Source organism: Carcharhinus amblyrhynchos, chromosome 11 (genome assembly GCF_965287045.1).
Source record: "Carcharhinus amblyrhynchos chromosome 11, sCarAmb.v2.hapA, whole genome shotgun sequence".
In the NCBI taxonomy this organism is placed as follows: Eukaryota; Metazoa; Chordata; class Chondrichthyes; order Carcharhiniformes; family Carcharhinidae; genus Carcharhinus; species Carcharhinus amblyrhynchos.
In genome coordinates this window covers 40,726,323-40,744,643 of record NC_137334.1, presented here as the reverse complement: position 1 = coordinate 40,744,643, position 18,321 = coordinate 40,726,323, and the positions used below count along the sequence as shown (strand labels likewise).

The following is an 18,321-nucleotide window of genomic DNA, read 5'->3' as shown; positions in this document are numbered from 1 at the left end:
TAGTAGCACTTCCCTGCTGATGGTAATTTTCCAGACATCCCCCCTCCTGTTTCCTGATGTACAGCGATTTCTGGGATGTTACTTGAATCATCTATAGTGAAGACAGATACAAAATATCTGTTCAATTCATCTGCCATCTCCATATTTTCCTTAATTCCTCAGACTTACTTTCCATAGAACTAAATGCTCAATTTGTTAACGCTTTCCTTTTTTGAATATCTATAGAAACTCTTACTATCTGCCTTTATGTTTCTAGCCATCTTTCTTTCGTACTCTAATTTTTCCCTCCTTATTAATCTTTTGGTTATTCTTTGCTGCTTTTATATTGTCTAATCATCTGATCTGTTACCAATCTTTGCACAATTATATGCTTTTTCTTCAAGTTGGATACTATCTTTTGTTTTAGTTGACTCCTGATGGTGATCCTGCCCTTGGAATTTTTCTTTCTTGTTGGAACATATTTATTGTATATATTCTGAAATATGCCATCAAATGTGCATCTCTACTGACCTGTCCCTTAATCTAATTTGCCGGTTTATTTTAGCTAGCTCTGCTCCCATGCCCTCATAATTGTTCTTATTTAAGTTTAAAATATTTGTTTTGGACTCATTCTTTTCTCCTTCAAACTGATTGTAAACTTCAATCATATTATGATTGCTGCTACTTAGGAGCACCTTCACAATTAGGTCATTCATCAGTCTTATCTTGTTACACAATACCAGCTCTAGTATGCCCTGTCCTCTGGGTTGGTGCCAGATGTGGTATATTAAGAAACTATCACAAAAACATTCTATGAATTCCTCACCTAGGTTTTCTTTGCCGATCTGGTTTGCCCATCTATACGCAGATTAAAATCCCTCATGATTATCACCATATCTTTCCGATAAGCTCCCGTCATTTCTTCCTTTGTACCCCACCCTAACATATGGTTACTGTTAAGGGGCCTGTACACTGCTCCCACAAGTGACTTCTTGCCTCTATCATTTTTGATCACTAACCATTTCTACATCCTGGTTCCTGAACTTGGGTTGTCCCTCACAAATGAGCTAATTACACCATTAATTAACAGAGCCATTCCTCCACCTTTTCCTAGCTTCTTGTCCTTCCACATATCCTTCAATATTCAGGTTCCAATCTAAGCCATCCTACAACAATGTCTCTGTAATGGCTATCAGATTAAACTGATTTACTTCTATTTGCTGTCTCAGTTCATCAGTTTTGTTTTCAATGTTACATTCAGATACAGAGTCTTTAGTTTTTGTCCTTATATTATTTTTGTATCTTTATGCTGATTTACTCTAGGATTTGTTCTCCCTGTACCCTCTGTCCCACCCTGTCGCAGTTTGATCAGTCCTTCCCAGATTAATAGCTCGCCCTCTTTCCTTTACTCTACTCTTTAATTTACCACATCTTCTCAAATTTGATCTCTTGCCTCCACTATTTAGTTTAAAACCCTCTGTACTTTCCCAGTTATGCAATTCAGCTGGTCCCAACAGGCTTCAGGTGGAAACCATCCCAACAGTATAGCCACCACATTCTCCAATACTGGTGCCACTGTACCACAAACTAGAACCCACATCTCCTGCACCAGTCTTTGGCTGCATGTTTCCGTTCCCAATCGCAGCTGGTGTCATAATGAACTCATTCGCGCGAGAAGGCCCAAAAGCAGTTTTATGGCAATGTAAAATGAGGAAGCAACTTTGCAGTTCAGCTGCCAATGGTGGGCCATGTTTTTCACAGCCGACCATCATGAATGCAATTTGCAGAAATTAGCATCTCATTATGATATCTGCTCACAGGATTCATTTCTCCATGCTGGAGTAATTAGAACAACGTGTTTCACAACAGAAATTAAATGATATGTAGCTTTGCTCAGGACTCCAATGTCAGTTTGCATATCTTGCGCAGTGGCCGCTTAAGTCCTCTTCAGATTGCGCAGCATCTGCAGGGATCAGCAGCAGCAGGTCCTCCTCCAAAGACAGAGTATGATCTTCAAATAGCCATCATTCATACGTGTCTTGTGTGATCCAGGGTGTATAGACATTGCACATGTTAGCTGTAGATGAGCGAGAACCAGTGTCACACATGCTTTTGTATGTCAAGAGGTCTGCTGACTCACATTTGCCACATTTTGCAGGACTTGATGCAAAGATGAGTTGGAGGGCATCCCGTCCAATGCCAGTGGTTGTGAAAGTAACTGCTGCCCTCAACTTCTATGCTTGTGGCTTCTTCTTGGGCTCTACTAGGGACCTCTGCAGGATCTCCCCAATGTCCACAAGAGGTTACTGAAGACATTTTTACAAAGGAACACAATTTTGTCAACGTCAAGAGAGATCTAGTAAACCAGGACACAACAATATTGGGCTTTGATAAGATTTCTGATTTCCTACAGGTACAGGGTGCCATTGACTGCACTCATGTGGCTATAAAAGCTCCCTGGCAACAGTCAGTCCAGTATGCCAACTGGGAGGGCTACTACTGGATCAATGTGCAGCTGATGAGTAACTGTAACAAACTTATCATGCAGGTTTGTGCCAGGTACTCAGAAAGTCTCCATGACTTGTACATAATGAGTAGCTCTCAAGGTCCCTGACATCTTCGAGTAGCCACACTGGATTCAGGTCTGGCTCTTCAGGGACAAGGGTTACCCACAAAGGACATGGTGGATGATGCCTGTGCAGCGTCCTCAGACACCTGCTGAGAGAAGCTATAGTGTGGATCAACCTGGACACTGATGAAACATTTATGATACCTGGACAGATCTGGCAGAGCATTGCAGTGCACTTCCCAGAAGGTCTCAAGCATCATTGTGGCTTGCTGCTCACTAACAACCTGGCACTACAAAGGAGGGAGGACTTGGCAGATGATAAGACGGTGGAGCTACAGGCCTCCTCTGTTGTGGAGGACCTTAAAGGGGATGATAGAATCCTGCAGTGCAGAAGGAGGCCATTCAGCCCATCAAGTCTGCACCCACCATAATCCCACACAGGCCCTATCCCCATAACTCCATGCACAACATAACACTCTACCTAGTCCCCCTGATACTAAGGGGCAATTTAGCATGGCCAATCCACCTAACTTTGGACAGTGGGATGAAACCAGAGCACCCAGAGGAAACGCACACAGACACGTGTAGAATGTGCAAATTCCACGCAGACAGTGACCCAAGCCAGGAATTGAACCCATATCCCTGGTGCTGTGAGGCAGCAGTGCTAACCACTGTGCCGATGATGTTGAGATTGTGAAAGTTAAGGATGCAGACGAAGACGCCATTTCACAGGCCAGAAGAGATAGGAATGCTCATCAGGCCCCCATTGCCAGCAGATTCCAGAATGACGAGATGCACTGAGGGTTTTCTGGAACAACTCACCTCCATCATGGGCCAGCATGACCAACAGCATTGTTATTTCTCTGATTTCACCCAAGAACTTCCAGATGACAAAGCAACATTGCGCAGAATGCTCCCATGACACTGATTCTTTGAAGGATGAACAAATTTTGTGGGTATGTGTCTGTGCAGAGATGAGTTGCTACCTGGAGAAGGGCATCCCAGCATCAGATGGCAAAAAGTAGTACTTCTTCATACATCTCTCCAGCATCCCAGTTGCAACAGCACCCTACAAGACTTAGGAGCACCTGCACAGTCCTCAGTAACCAGGTGGCTGCATGTCTTCATCTGGTAGGCCTCTTCAAGGAGTTCTATCAGAACCAATGCATATTCCACAATGTGTTACAGTGAAGTTGAAGCAGAAATGTAATACATGGGAGAAGGCAGCTGGTAAAATATTGCTACTGTGACTACACTTAGAAATAACTCAGTCAGCTGTGGTACACTCCCCAAAATAACATTGACACCCTGCAGTTTAAGTTAAGGATCTTGAGCTGTATTTATCCTAATCCTAATATGGGGGCAGAGCACATGAGTATGATGGGTCCAAACACTTGACTGCCTGATATTGAAATGTCTCCTCTTCCACACAACCAGTGTGCCCTCATAGCCACCCTGGGTACTTGCAAAGTCCAAGATGACCAGGTAACATGAAGCCTTCAATGCTAAAAGAAAAGCACTGTTCTGCTTCATCACATATTCTCTCCTATCCCATGGCTTCCCTCTATATTGTCTGAAGCAATGATGTGCCATTCCAGAACTTACCTAAAGACCATCCCAAATTCTGCTATCGGGTAGGCAACATAGCAGTCTGGATTCATACTCTTTGCTGAGAAGAACAGTGCCAATCCCATCACTGTACTGTCCCCTACAACCACTATGTCCCTTTTAACTGTTCCTCCACTTGGATGGTTTCTTGTACTATGGATATTTGGTTAGTTCATTCATCCACCCTGCAGCCCCCACTCTCATCCAAACAAACTGAGAGAGCCTCAAACCTACTGGACAATTGCAAAAGCTGAAGTTCCAGCACTGCTTCCCTCTGGGTCCCCTTCCCTGCTTCACTTCCAGTCACACTATCCAGTCCCTGACCATTGACCAAATCAGAAGACCATATTCTAAATGGAGTGACTACATCCTGGTAAAAAACATCCAGGTAACATTCTCCTTCCTTGATGTGTGTCTACACCTCGGCCTCCAGCTCAATAACTGAGTTGAAGCTCCTCCAGCTGAAACACTAACTGCAGATGCGTTTGCCCTAGGTCACAACAGCATCCAGGAGTACCCACAGGCTGCACTATTTTCATGTCATCTGCTATGCCATTCTTAATGTGCTTTAATTAATCATGTAATTATATTATTCAATTTCCAATTAATTTATCTTGTGGTTTCATGGGTTATTAAACTTCTCATATATTCTTCAAGCTTTCTAGAAAATGATCTTAACTGAATAGTGAAAAAAATTATGTCTACACTTAGGTTATAATAACACAAAAAAGCATCAGACCTATGGTCAACAGCTCATGCTGAGGAGCTAAATGTACCTTCATGTAATATGAAATGTTCCCAAACAGAAGCAATTTAACTTTGAATTATTGTTGCTTGTTATATGTTACCCACCACGTCAAAGTTGGTTCTGGGAATCCTGTTACTTCTATTTCCAAGGTCACAGGAGAACCTTCTAGCACATTGACATTAGACAAGAGCTTGGAGAAGTTGGGTGTGTTGCTAGCCAGGTTGCACGTGGTTGTGCTTCTTGATGTACGTCTGATTTCCTCTCCGACCACAGTATCCATACGAAAGCTTGTATCATGCACTGATTGATCTATATTGCAGGGCACTGTTAGTGGTTCAGGTGAAGCATATAAGCTATTTTTGTTAGAACTCAATTCTTTTCTAAAACAGCTCCGATTATGACCATGCAGCAACTCCTGAGTTTCAGTCACACTTTCATGCATATTGTAAGTCTGTAGCTGTGTCTCATGCACTTCAGAGAAAGAATCACAGGCTGATGAATTAGTTACCGACTGGGATTTTATGAAATGCATGCTCGAAACAATATTGGGTGCAGGAATTGTCAGTGGGCTGTGGATAAATGAGGAAGACTCAGATCTGTATTTTGTGCAGGGCTCAGTGCTGTGATTTGGACGAGATGAGGAACGACAATCTGATCCACTATGAACTTGTGATCTTGAGTGATTTATGGTATCAGCAGTGCCAACAGGTGCCGGCAGGTCAGAGTTGTCAGTCATTCTGCTACAGCTTGCTTGCATCTGTGGTTGGCCACTGTAAGACCCAGCAAATAGACTGTGGGAACTCAACCTGGACATTTTATCCACTTCTGTTTCAGAATGGAGTATATTCGATTCTGGAGTCTCAGGAAGTGGAGGCAAAGAAATGTCATCAGGTGACATGCATTCATATTCTTCGACAGATAGGGTTTCATCTACTAAAGATTCGTTTTGTACATCTCCATCAGTCACTGTGCTGCCTTCAGTGGAAGGATGAAATAACTCTGTAGCTTCTTGTGAATATGGATCTTCTGGAACTGAATCAGTGATTTGGTTGCTTATTAATCCATCCAAGTTGACATTTAAGGGTTCCTTAAAAAACAAAAAACAAACAGTATTTATAATATATTGAATTTGTTAAGTACACCATGCTCCCCTTATCTGAGTGTTAGTTTTACTGTTGTACCACTAGGTGGCACTTTGATAACGACCCCAGTATTGTTTTTCACTAACAAGTCTGCAGTTTCTACTGTTGAATTCTTCAACAAATAAGCATAGGAATTCACAATACTGTTCTTCCGTCAGAAAACCAGACAGCAGAGGAAGTAAGGTCATTTCATGGCTATTGTTAAATTTAATGGTGGTAACATCTAAGAACAAAGAAAATAACAAAGAAAGAAAGGGCTGCACAGTGACTCACACTGCTGCCTCATAGTACCAAGGACCCAGGTTCAATTACTGTTTGTGTGGAGTCTGCACACTCTGCCAGTGTCTGTGTGGGTTTTCACCGGGTGCTCCAGTTTCCTCCCACAGTCTGAAAGACATACTGGTGCTGAATTCTCTCTGTGTACCTGTACAGACGTCAAAGTGTGGCGACTCGGGGGATTTTCACAGTAACTTCACTGCAGTGTTAATGTAAGCCTATGTGTGACAATAATAAATAAACTTTAAAATAGGAGATTGACCAACAGGCTAATTATATTAAATTCATAATGTGCTTGGTTTCAAACATATTTCTTTCAAGGACACCTGTATGACAAAAACTGCATAAAATGACAAAACCTTCTATGTAACACGTGAAGCCCAAGAGATTACAAGAGCAGTGGTGGTAAGGATACCAAATTGGCTGAGGGACAAAAAGCAGAGAGTAAGTGTGAATATTTTTCAGACAGTGGTGCTCACTTGAGATGGGATTAGAACTACTGATCATTTAGATACTTATGAGTGACCTGTGGTGAGTATAAGGAGAATGATTTACAAGTTTTCAGATGGCACAAAACTCAGGAAAGTAGTAAACAGTGAGGAGGACAGTCCCAGACATTGAGAGGACAAAGGCTTCCTCTGAAATGGGCAGACACACGGAGCCTAAACTTAGCACAGAGAAGTTTGAAGTCATGCATTTGGAAGCAAGAATGAGGCAGAGGCTATATATAGTACAATATTAGAGACAGTGCAGGAACAGAGAGACTTTGGGTAGAGACCCCATTGCCTTCCTGACTCTCTGTGATTAGACCGGAGTGGGAAGGGTTGTGAACAGCTTTCCTGCCCAGAAGCCAAATGAAGCTCTTAAGTGGCCACATGAGGGCCTCATTCTGCAGCCACAGGTCTTCAACCAGAAAAGACTCATAGCTAAGAAGGGCTTTGAACAAATTTCTCAATGGCCATGACTGGAACCCTTCAGTGTAACTGATCAAAACCTTTCCAGCTTGTCAGTTTCACTGAAGTAGCTCTTCCCACAGTGCATTCACCGCAGTCACCCTGGCAAGGTCTAGACACAGCCGTGGATGCCGTGAGCTTTAGGGAAAGAAACATTTCCATTTCAGTACCTTAAATGCTTTCCTGCCGACTTACAGGGGTTTCTCAGGGAAAGTCGGAAGAGGATATTATGACACCAGGATTTCAATGTCCAACATTTCCTGAGACTTTCCCACTTGACACACACCGGAATCTTTCTCCATCTAGCCGGAAAAACTTTGTTGCGTCTAGACTAGACTATTTCAATGCTGATCTGACCCGCCACCCATTTTCCACATTGCTGCCCATATTCTAACCCACTGTTCACTTAATTTCCTTGTGTTTGCTGGTTTGCATTGATTGCTGGTCCAGCAACACCTTAATTTTAAATTCCTTGGCTTTGTTTTCCAATCTCTTTCTGGCCCTGCTCCAGCTTATCTCTGTGACTTCCTCCAACCAAAACCACCCTTTGAGATCTTTACATTGCTCCAAGTCTGACAGTCGAGGCCCTGAGCTGTTGTTATTTTCTCTGAATTTACTAAACTACTTAACGTACTCTCCAAACCGTGCAGCATAAGTAGTTGAGTAACCAACGCCACCACCACCACCACCAGATCCTTTCCAAAGCCTTTCCAGGTCTTTTACCAAGCTTTTGTATCGCCTGTCCAAATATTCTATGTAGTTTGGAGTCAATTTTTTAATTAATAACACTACATTGAAACACCTTGGCGTGATTTACATGAGCGGTGCCTTATAATTGCAATTTGTTTGAATAATATTTACATTGTAAAAAGCTGTTTATTTACATTCAATCAAGCTAAAAATGTACACCTATCAATATTCCTAACCGCTCAAAATTGTCATGAGCCTTTTTATATAACTAAATTCAATGGCGCTGGTTAGCTCAATTACCCAGGAGGCTAGCATATGATTCAGAAAAATATCCGTGGTATTGGTTTGATTCTGATCTGAGGTGAAATAGACCTGAGAGCCAGCTCCTTGTCATGCCTCCGAGAGTGGAAGGCAATGACAAAAGCCACCACTGGGGAAAAATAAATTGCTAAGGAAGTAGCTCAAGATGAAGCATTAGTGATGAGCCAATGACCTGCATTCAAGCAGAGAATACGTGATTGAACTAAATAAACTATTCTTCACTTGTGAATTGAAAATACGGTTTTGAAATAATTCATATTAATCATTTCTGTGAGCAGAGGAATTTTTCAGCAAATTTACTAAATGTGTTCAGAGCCTGGTGATACAGTCATTATGTTTGCTGCAACATTGTTAATTTAGGAATTTTCTAAAGGAATACATACATGATTGGATAACAATGTGTCTTTCTGCAGTTCAGTCTGACTGCTCGGTGTCCCCCTGTTTTCTGTTTCCTCCATTTGATCCTCTTTGGAAGAATTTGACACTGATATCTCTGAATTGTTCCCAAGAGCAGTCGTGAAAAGTTTAGTATTTTCTGACGTGTTTCCTATGAGTTGAAGGGCAAAAACCCTTCTTTCTGAATTAGTGGAATATGTTGGTGCAAAGACCGATTTTTTCTGGGACTGCTTGATTTGAAATGGGTGGGACAAGGTGGTGGTATAACACTGAACACATATCTCTCCTCCACTGCAGTTTTTCGCGCCAACTGTTCTTGTCTGGACATCATCTGTGGGTAGTCCAAGAACATGACTAGGATCGGCAACATGTATCGAGGATGGCCTTAGGTCCTTGTTTTCTTTTGTCCCTTTAGTTGAGTCCACAGTTGGTTTTGATGAAGCTGTGGTCACTTTTTCTTGCTCATGGTTGTCCATTGTTTGGTCTGTTATTTGCAACTTTGCATCTTCAGATGATGATTGTAAATCACCAGCTTCCATCTAACAGTAGTTAAACAGACATAAAATTTTAACTTTTAACTTCAGTGTTAATTGGCATGGTTCTTCAATTTAAAGAAAACAATTATTTCATTTTTAACATTCACCATAGCACAAATGCCCAAATTTTCAGGAGATTCACAGTCAGCAATCAATGTCAGGTTGCTACTCCACTCCAACTTCACTGCACCATGTTGGAGCTTCACGACTCTGGCCAAGGCTTCTGAACCCTGCTTCTCCAGGAATATGAAGCATACCCGAAATGGAACTGCTTCTTAGTGCTGGAGTGTCCGGTGAAGACAAACCATGTCCCCCTTTTATGGCACTAGCTGTCATAGAGAATCAGAGGTTTACAGCATGGAAACAGGCCCTATGGCCCAACTTGTCCATACTGCTCTTTTAGTGTTCATTCTTCTGGCACAATTGAACACATTCACGAACAAAAGCTGGAACATTTAAACAGCTTTAAGTGTGTTAGTACACGAGTGCAGATGTAGATGGGTAAGGGCATAGGTAGGTGAGATAAATGGGTAAGGAGGTCGAGTGGCAGGTGGATAGGTGCATAGGCTGCTAGGATGGAAAGTGGGTAGTTGCAAATGGTGGTAGGTGGGTAGGATAGCACATAGGTAGGTGCATAGGGTGGCAGGAGGTCAGTGGGGTCAGTTGTATAGCTACCTAGGAGTTGGACTAGGATTTTTCTGTCTAACGTTTCCTACGTAATTATCCAGATAATTATGTCAGAACTTTAAAATCTCCAACTCTATCTCAGAGCTGGAGGTTTTTTTCTGCAGGCCACTGAAAAATAGGGGAATTGGCCATCGGAAGGTCAAATCTCTCAGACAAATCCCACAGTCAGCATACTGGATCGCTGAGGAATCCCAATGTGTATCTTGGGGCTCCAGAGACCAGAAGATCTGGGCCAAAGAGTTTTATTCATTGTTAATATGAATTTAGCTACATAGCAAAACACTAGGTTTTAAAATTGCTTCTAATTTATAACTTTACAAGTAATATTAAAGAAGTAATGTGCCACAATTAAAATGTAGAGGTACTGGGGAGAGGGTGGGAATGGGGCGGGGGGGGGGGGGATGTAGAAGAAAAGAGAGAGAGAGGAAGGTAAATAAGGCCCAAAAACAGGTGCAAGGATCATAATGTATGCATAAGCCACACCTGTTTGTTTCAATACAGGCAGCAGACAAACTGCTCGTTAATTTAAATGAAAGCATTAGCAACCCAGTGCTAAACATGCTGCTGAGTTGCTGCTATCCTCAGCAGGGGCCCAAATTTATGCAAGATTAGCACCACTTAAAGCTTGCAATGTACTGCTTAAAGCCTGTCTGAGTCTCAAAGTAAATGCGTATTCTGGCTGCAACAGGCGTTGGAAGTGGTTAGGGAATTGTGCCAGAAGAATGAATATGATGCAATGTTGGAGAACATGGACTTCAAGATTCTCTGATGCTGCACTGGAGGACTTGGTGCTGGAGGTGTACAGGAGGAGAGAGATTCTGTCTATACAAAGGGCCAGGAAGTTCATTGGTCAGACAATGTGAAGGTAATTGGAGCAGATAGCCATCACTATCATTGCAGCATTGTAGCCTCTAGAACGTGGATGCAGTCATGCAAGAAATTCACTGACATTATGCAAGTAATCTAGGAGTGTGAATGACTACTCCATACCCCTTCACTCATTCACCCGAAATTTTTGATTGACCACAACTCATCCTTCACATTCTTAGCTTCAACTGATCCTGACACACTTAACACTGCTGCAAACCTCATACCCGTATCTCATACACACACTCGCAGTTATTCAACAATCACATCACCCAACCACATTTACCACATTCACTTGCACACTTCTCTCTTCCATGCAGAACAAAGTGGCAAGTAATCACAGGCAGCAATAACTAACCACTAGGGCATAGGTGCAAATGTGGGTCCTCACCCCATTGGAGGAGACCAGGATTGCCAACTTTGAGTGGCCATGACTAAAGTTGTGTCCAGTGGTGGGGCACAGACCATTAAAGATAGCTATGTCCCTATCTAACAATCCTACAGTGTCTTTTGATTTACAAGCTACAGATGATATAAAGATGCACCTCCGGCTTTCCCTGTTTTCCCTCACCAGAACTGTACCATTATGCTTTCCTTCTTTCAGATACCCAAGAGTTGCCACCTATTCGGGCAGTGGTGTTGGAATGTAAAGTCCCAAAGGAAGAAGAAACTGATGATGATAAAACATTATCACTTGATCTTTCGCTGGTAGCTACCAGTTCAGATTCTGGCAATGTACATGCATACACACTGGCAGTGGAAGGCTCTCCTGAAATAGCCACAATTCATGCAGAGGCAAGAAGTGGTCCTTAATTGTGCATTTAAGTGGGTACATTGGCCACCAGGTGCATGCCCAAGCCATCAACTTTCCTGCTGCTGGCAATATGTCATGGTGGTGGGAAGCTGAGCGGCACCACTCACAATGCCTAGCCTGCTGTTGTATCTGTTGGGAAATTTCAGTCCCATATGTCTGATAGTCAGGTAGATAGGCATCAGCTTACTTTTGGCAATAAGCTGTTGAAAAGAATTAATGAGAGTATCAACATCAATGAGATTAAGAGGGCAATATAATCACTGATGTAGAAGTGTTAAGTACATTTTGCTGTCTCCATCTTGTTACTCTGATACCACTTGCCTCACAATTACTTACAGATAGTACGCATGGAACGCAGATATCAAAGAGTTGTGAGTGGACCACTGTATACTGCAGAGTTTGTCTTCTTTTTCTCAGTGTAATGCTTTCTATTTGTCCTCTTTATATTTTTTTCCCTCCCTCCTACCCTCTCTTATTGCTAAAATAAAAGCAGAGTGCTGGGCTCTCTGCTTATCTAAAATCTAAAATAAAAACAGGAAATGCTGGAAAAACTCAGCGGGTCTGGCATCATCTGTAGAGAGACAGAGTTAACACTGGATCCATATGACTCCTTTCACATGAAGATCCTACCTTCAGTAAAGTTTCCATCTTTCCAAATTTTGCTCCAACAGCACAGAAACATGGTACCGTTGCTGAAAACAGCTTAGTCGGTATTTGTGGAGTAAGATGGATGTTATAAGGGTGAAGATTGGTAGGAATTTTACCATCTATTTGGGATAGACTGGGAGGTGCTATTTGCCAGCAGCAGGAAGGTTGGCATGTGTGTCACCTGCCAGGTGCCTAATTCAAGAGTTTCAAGTTTTTAGGTGTCCAGATCATCAACAAACTGTTCTGATCCCTTCCCATACCGACACAATAGTTAAGAAAGCCCACCAACACCTCTACTTTCTCAGAAGACTAAGGAAATTTGGCATGTCCACTGCAACTCTCACCAACTTTTATAGGTGCACCATAGAAAGCATTCTTTCTAGTTGTGTCACAGGTTGATATGGCTCCTGCCCTACCCAAGACCACATGAAACTACAAAGGACCATGATTGATATCCAGTCCATCACAAAAACCAGCCTCCCATCCATTGGCCCTGTCTATACCTCCTGCTGCCTTGGGAAAGCAGTCAGCATAATTAAGGTCCCCATGCACCCTGGACATAGTTCCATCTTCTTCCGTCAGAAAAAAAAGATACAAAAATCTGAGGTCATGTAACAACTAACTCAAGAACAGCTTCTTTCCTGCTGCCATCAGGCTTTTGAATAAACCTACCCTGCACAAAGTTGATACTTCTCTGCGCCCTAGCTATGACTGTAATATTACATTCTGCACTCTGTCCTTTCCTTCTCTATGAAGGGTATGCTTTGTATAGCATGCAAGGAATAATACTTCTCACTGTATACTAATATATGTGACAATAATAAATCAAATCAAATAAATCAAAAATCAAACTGAGCCATTTAAAGTAGCCAATTAGGGGCCACTTGCCACCTCTGTAAGCAGTTTGGCCAGACTGGGAAGGTTGGGTGCTGCTGACGCATGAGGAGACCAGGCAATGAAACCTGACAACCTCCCAGCAGATTCTACAGGGTGGGGTAATGGGAACACCCTCCTTTTTTGGATGCGCTTTGGTCCAGGAGGGATTTCCCCTTGTGTCAATGGCCTTCCCCATGAGTCCTTCATGTCAATGTACCACTGAGTGCCTTGCATGGAACGAAAACAAATGGAATAAATAGATTCTCACATTGTGATCATTCCCCGAGATAATCAATTTCTAAATTACTTAGTTATTTTTCTAATAAATATATAAATATTTACCTGCTTTTCCTCCTGAACATTGCTTGTTCCATCTGATTGACTTGAACTTTCCATTGGCTTCTGCTCAGCTTCAGCCTGTTTGACATTGACATTCAGTGTAAGCTATTTCAAAATATGTGAGTTAAAGGCACTCTGCTATCATTTGCAGGATGTTTCCTTTGAATCAGCTCAGTTCTGGCACAGAGAGCATTTTTGCTACTTGGTGTAATGTCAACATCCTAATGTCAGCCAAATACAAGGTTTATTTTTGGAATAGATTGACATACTATAACAATTTAACCTTTTTGGACGATGTATGAAAAGTATTGCCAAACTGACATCATACTGACATGAATAAAATTGAACTTTTACAAAACAATGAAAAGTTTTCATATAACACCTACAGTGCAACAGGAGGCCATTTGGTCCATCGAATCTGCATCGACTCCACTTTACTCCACTAATCTCCCTAACCCACACAGCTTGGGACACTAAGGGGCAATTTGGCATGGTCAATCAACCTAACCTGCACATCTTTGAACTGTGGGAGGAAACTGACGCAGGCAAGGGAAGAACATGCAAACTCCAGACAGTCACCCAATGCAGGAATCGAGCCGAGTCCCTGGTGCTGTGAGACAGCAGTGCTAATCACTGTGCCAACGGGTTGCCCTTAAATGAAATGGTGAGAAAAACATGAAATGTACTTGCATACTTGAGCTGGGGGCATGTTTATGTATTTTTGTCTTCTGTTTCCCAAATTCTATTGAACCAGAAATTGTATTATCTTTACAAAACTGGTATGACACTGATTTGACACGATTTTCATTTCCCTATTAATATAAACATGACTCCTGAGTTAATGAATGTCTACATTAACTGTCGAAATCCTCTAGAGCAATTGATCATAAATTTGATTCAGTGCTTGAAAATACAATATTCTGGTTCCCTGGCTGCCCAATTCATTCAGACTCAATACAAGAGTCCCATGTTTTAGGGTAATCTTAACTTCTCAATCAATCACTTCCTTTGGCATTTTAATAAAACCAGTCTTCTTTGCTGTTTCAGTTCAGTTACCTTTCTTTAATTAGACAGAAGTCTAGGAGGTTTGTAGGTCTGGAGGATGTTGCAGAGATAAGGACGGGTGATGTCATGGAGAGATTTGAACACAAGATTGGGAATTTTAAATGATGTGTTGCAGGACTGAGAGGCAATGTAGGTCAGCGAGCACAGGGGACACATTTACATAGGAATTGATCTGAGTTAGGATACTGGCTGCAGATTTTTTGCATGAGTTCAATTTTATGTAATGGGTGGCACAGTGGTTAGCACTGCTACCTCACAGCTCGATGGACCTGGGTTCGATTCCCGGCTTGGGTCACTGTCTGTATGAAGTTTGCATGTTCTCCCCGTGTCTGCATGGGTTTTCTCTGGGTGTTCCGGTTTCCTCCCACAGTCCAAAGATGCGCGGGTTAGGTTCATTGACCATGCCAAATTACCCTTTAGTGTCTCAGGATGCATAAACTAGAGGGATTAGCAGGACAAATATGTGGGGTTACAGGGATAGGGCCTAGATGGGATTGGTGTCAGTGCAGACTCATTGGGCTGAATGGCCTCCTTCTGCACTGAAGGGATTATATGAAGGAGAAAGAGAGCATTACAAGAGCTTGGTCAAAAGAGCATTACAAGTAAGAAAGGATAAGGTTTCAGTAGCAGACAAGTTGAGGGCCCAAACGAACAAACCTCTGCTCTCCAATACCAGACATTGGAGGGGTAACGGTAACAATGGTGGTGAGGTAGAGCATGCATACATGAGAAATGTGTAGAGACATCCACCATAGTCATCAATAAAACTGAAAATTCCTACTTGAATAGTTTTTGTGCTTACCACGTTATGGAGTTTTAATTCAAGTTCTCTTAATCCATTGCATAGTTCCTTTATTGATTCAAGGATTTCATTGTGCTTTGTTACCATTTTCTTCACAAGTTTCTTTGCTTCTTCGGGACCTTTACATGTGAATACAAACATCAACCAGTGTTGGCTTCCAAATTAAAGGAAGGCAAATCTAACTCTATTTTCAAATATACATTTCTCTAGTTGTATTTAATTCTTATTTACCATATATTGTAATGATTAAATTGAATAGAGCGCTTGTTTAATCTTTGAATTACAGGTGGTGAATTACCAATACTTCACTACATAAAATAATCTTTATATCTCTGCATCAGCAACAGATGTTATGCAAACGTGTCCACATTAAAATTTACTATCAAAGTGGCATTTCTAAGTTAATTAAGACAGTTATAAAGCAACATTCTCTTACAATTTGAAGTTATTGATCTGGAAGAAGTATTAGGATTAAGATCAGTTGGAACTGAAAAACTAAGGTAAAAATTCATTCAAGGATGATTTTGATGTACTTAAAGCAAATCAAGTCAGAAGTTTACTGTCTTTCTGAAAGGTTGACAGATCAATATTCAAAAGTAAGCACAAATTTCATATTCCCCACATTTCTCTTGAAATATCTACTTGACAAAGACCACTGTAAAGTAGCAACCAGCTGTATCATCATCCTCAGCAAATCATTTACTGATCAAATATGCTTAACTCTGAAAATGCTTGTTGGTTAGTGTGGCTGACTTGTACAGAAGTCCAAATATATTCAAAACTATGCACAGATCTTTTGTTGAAGAAGCAATCTATACATGCATGGATAGGGTAGACACTTCTACCATATTCAGAATGTTTGATCTGTATAGTTTTAGTATGTTATTGGCCAAAATTCTCCTGTCTTGCTGCAGGAATCATAGGGGTGAGACAGAAAATTTGGCAGACCATTTGTAGGTCCATTGAAATCAAGTGAGAATTTCCAGTCTTGGGGCATGTGTTGCCAGAAAATCCTGCCCAATATGTTGACAAATAAGAGGCCTAACCTTAAGAGAACTTGAAAGACTTTTGTAATTACTTTGGTTCGTGATCAGTAACAATACATGTACAGTAAGAAGTCTCACAACACCAGGTCAAAGTCCAACAGGTTTATTTGGAATGACAAGCTTTCAGAGCCACCTGAGAAAGGAGCAGCACTCCAAAAGCTTATGATTCCAAATAAACCTGTTGGACTTTAACCTGGTGTTGTAGAACTTCTTACTGTGCCCACCCCAGTCCAACGTCGGCATCACCACATCATACATGTACACTCCATCCCCAGGCATAGTGAGAAATAAAAAGGGGAAATACCTTTCTCATCTCCACTACACTGCTTCATGATTTCCTGGAATACCCCGGATGGATTATAGATGAGCCTGTTCTTGGCACTGGATGCAGGCCCATCATAAACAATGCAATGATATAAAAGAGACTGTTTCCAGATCTTACATCCTACTTTTCGTTTATGGGACCGCAAATGCAAGGACATCCATAAAATAGTGCAACAAGACTTGTGGCAAGCGTTTTCTCAGGCGGGGGCTCCAAGAACAATTCAAATGTAGAAATTAGCTACAGCCAGTTTTTTATTTTTATTCCTCGGCATGGTTCCAAGGCCACTAGGAACTGCAGCTGTCTTCCTGTTTCTGATGTCCATTTTGGTGTAGTGTGGTACAAGGTATGGTGTGTGTGTGTGTGTGTGTGTGTGTGTGTGTGTGTGTGTGTGTGTGTGTGTGTGTGTGTGTGTGTGTGTGTGCCAAATGGTAATTTATACTCTTCACAGATGTAGAGTACTTCAGGCCCCCAGTGAAGGGTTTACGCGGGGAAGGAGCAGTCACACAACAAAATCCACAGCTGTATGTCCAGCACAGATGCTCAGTTCTTCGTACAGATAGAAAAATCTTTACCCTGAATTGCTTATCTTTCTAATGTAAGGCAAACTCTGGCCTCTTTTAAGGCCAATATTTGCTTTACATTAGAAAGATAAGCAATTCAGGGTGAAGATTTTTCTATCTGTACAAAGAACTGACATTATTGTGCCATTTGACTACTGTAAATAACACCACAGAATGGAGAGATAGAGTAACCATTAATCAGATAACTTAGAAAGAAATAAAAAAAGTATAATGATTACATTCCAACTACTGATGCAAATTTAGAAAGACAATATTTTAATCAGCGGACGTTTAAACATTCAGCCTCTAATAACAATTAAATAACTATCTTTACAATTTATTTGTGCAATCTCACTAGATTACTATTCATTCATTGCATTTCTAAAACAAAGAGTGTTCTGCTGATGTGACTGGGGAAGGAGTATATACACTTCACAGAGTTCACCCAATTTTCCATCATCATCAATCACAAATAAGGCCATTTCAGATCACTTTTCATAAAGGTGACGCCTCAGCCTGGCAGCTTCTTGAGAGCTGTCTAATTCCATTTTTTATTCTTGTTCTATGCTCTTAAAACGTAACTCTTACTCCTTTAAACTGTCTCTCTTCACCCTATCTATAACTGCAACACTATATTCTGCACCCTTCTCCGCATGCACTCTGTTTTGTCTGTAAAGTGTGCAAGAAACAGTACTTTACGCTGTTTCCCAATACATGTGACAATAATAAATCAAATCAAAAATTCGGGAAGACAGACTGTGAGGTTCTTGAGCAAATTGACACAGGGAAGGACAAGATATTGGAGGTGTTGGCAGCCTTAAAAGTGGATAAACATCCAGGTCCAGATGAATTGTGCCCTGGGCTCTGTGGGATGCAAGGGAGGAAATTGTAGAGGTTCTCACCCAAATGTTCAATTCCTCACTGGCCACAGAGATGGTGTAAGATGACTGGAGAACAGCTAATGTGGTTCCATTATTTAAGAAGGATTGTAGAGATAAACCAGGGAACTACAGACCAGGGAGTCTCACATCAGTGGTGGGGAAACGACTGCAGAAAACTCTGAAGGAGTGCATT

General features: G+C 41.6%; 1 protein-coding gene across 1 annotated transcript in view; it reads right to left on the bottom strand.

Annotated features, from left to right (window-relative positions):
* ccdc141 (coiled-coil domain containing 141) overlaps positions 1–18,321 on the bottom strand; it is a 160,121-nt gene that overhangs the window by 11,224 nt on the left and 130,576 nt on the right. Inside the window, exons 21-24 of the mRNA XM_080198905.1 lie at positions 15,317–15,435; positions 13,453–13,527; positions 8,670–9,221; positions 5,009–5,991 (exon numbers count right to left, since the gene is read on the bottom strand). Coding sequence (XP_080055031.1) covers positions 5,009–5,991; positions 8,670–9,221; positions 13,453–13,527; positions 15,317–15,435 — 1,729 coding nt within the window. The remainder of the gene's footprint in view (positions 1–5,008; positions 5,992–8,669; positions 9,222–13,452; positions 13,528–15,316; positions 15,436–18,321) is intronic.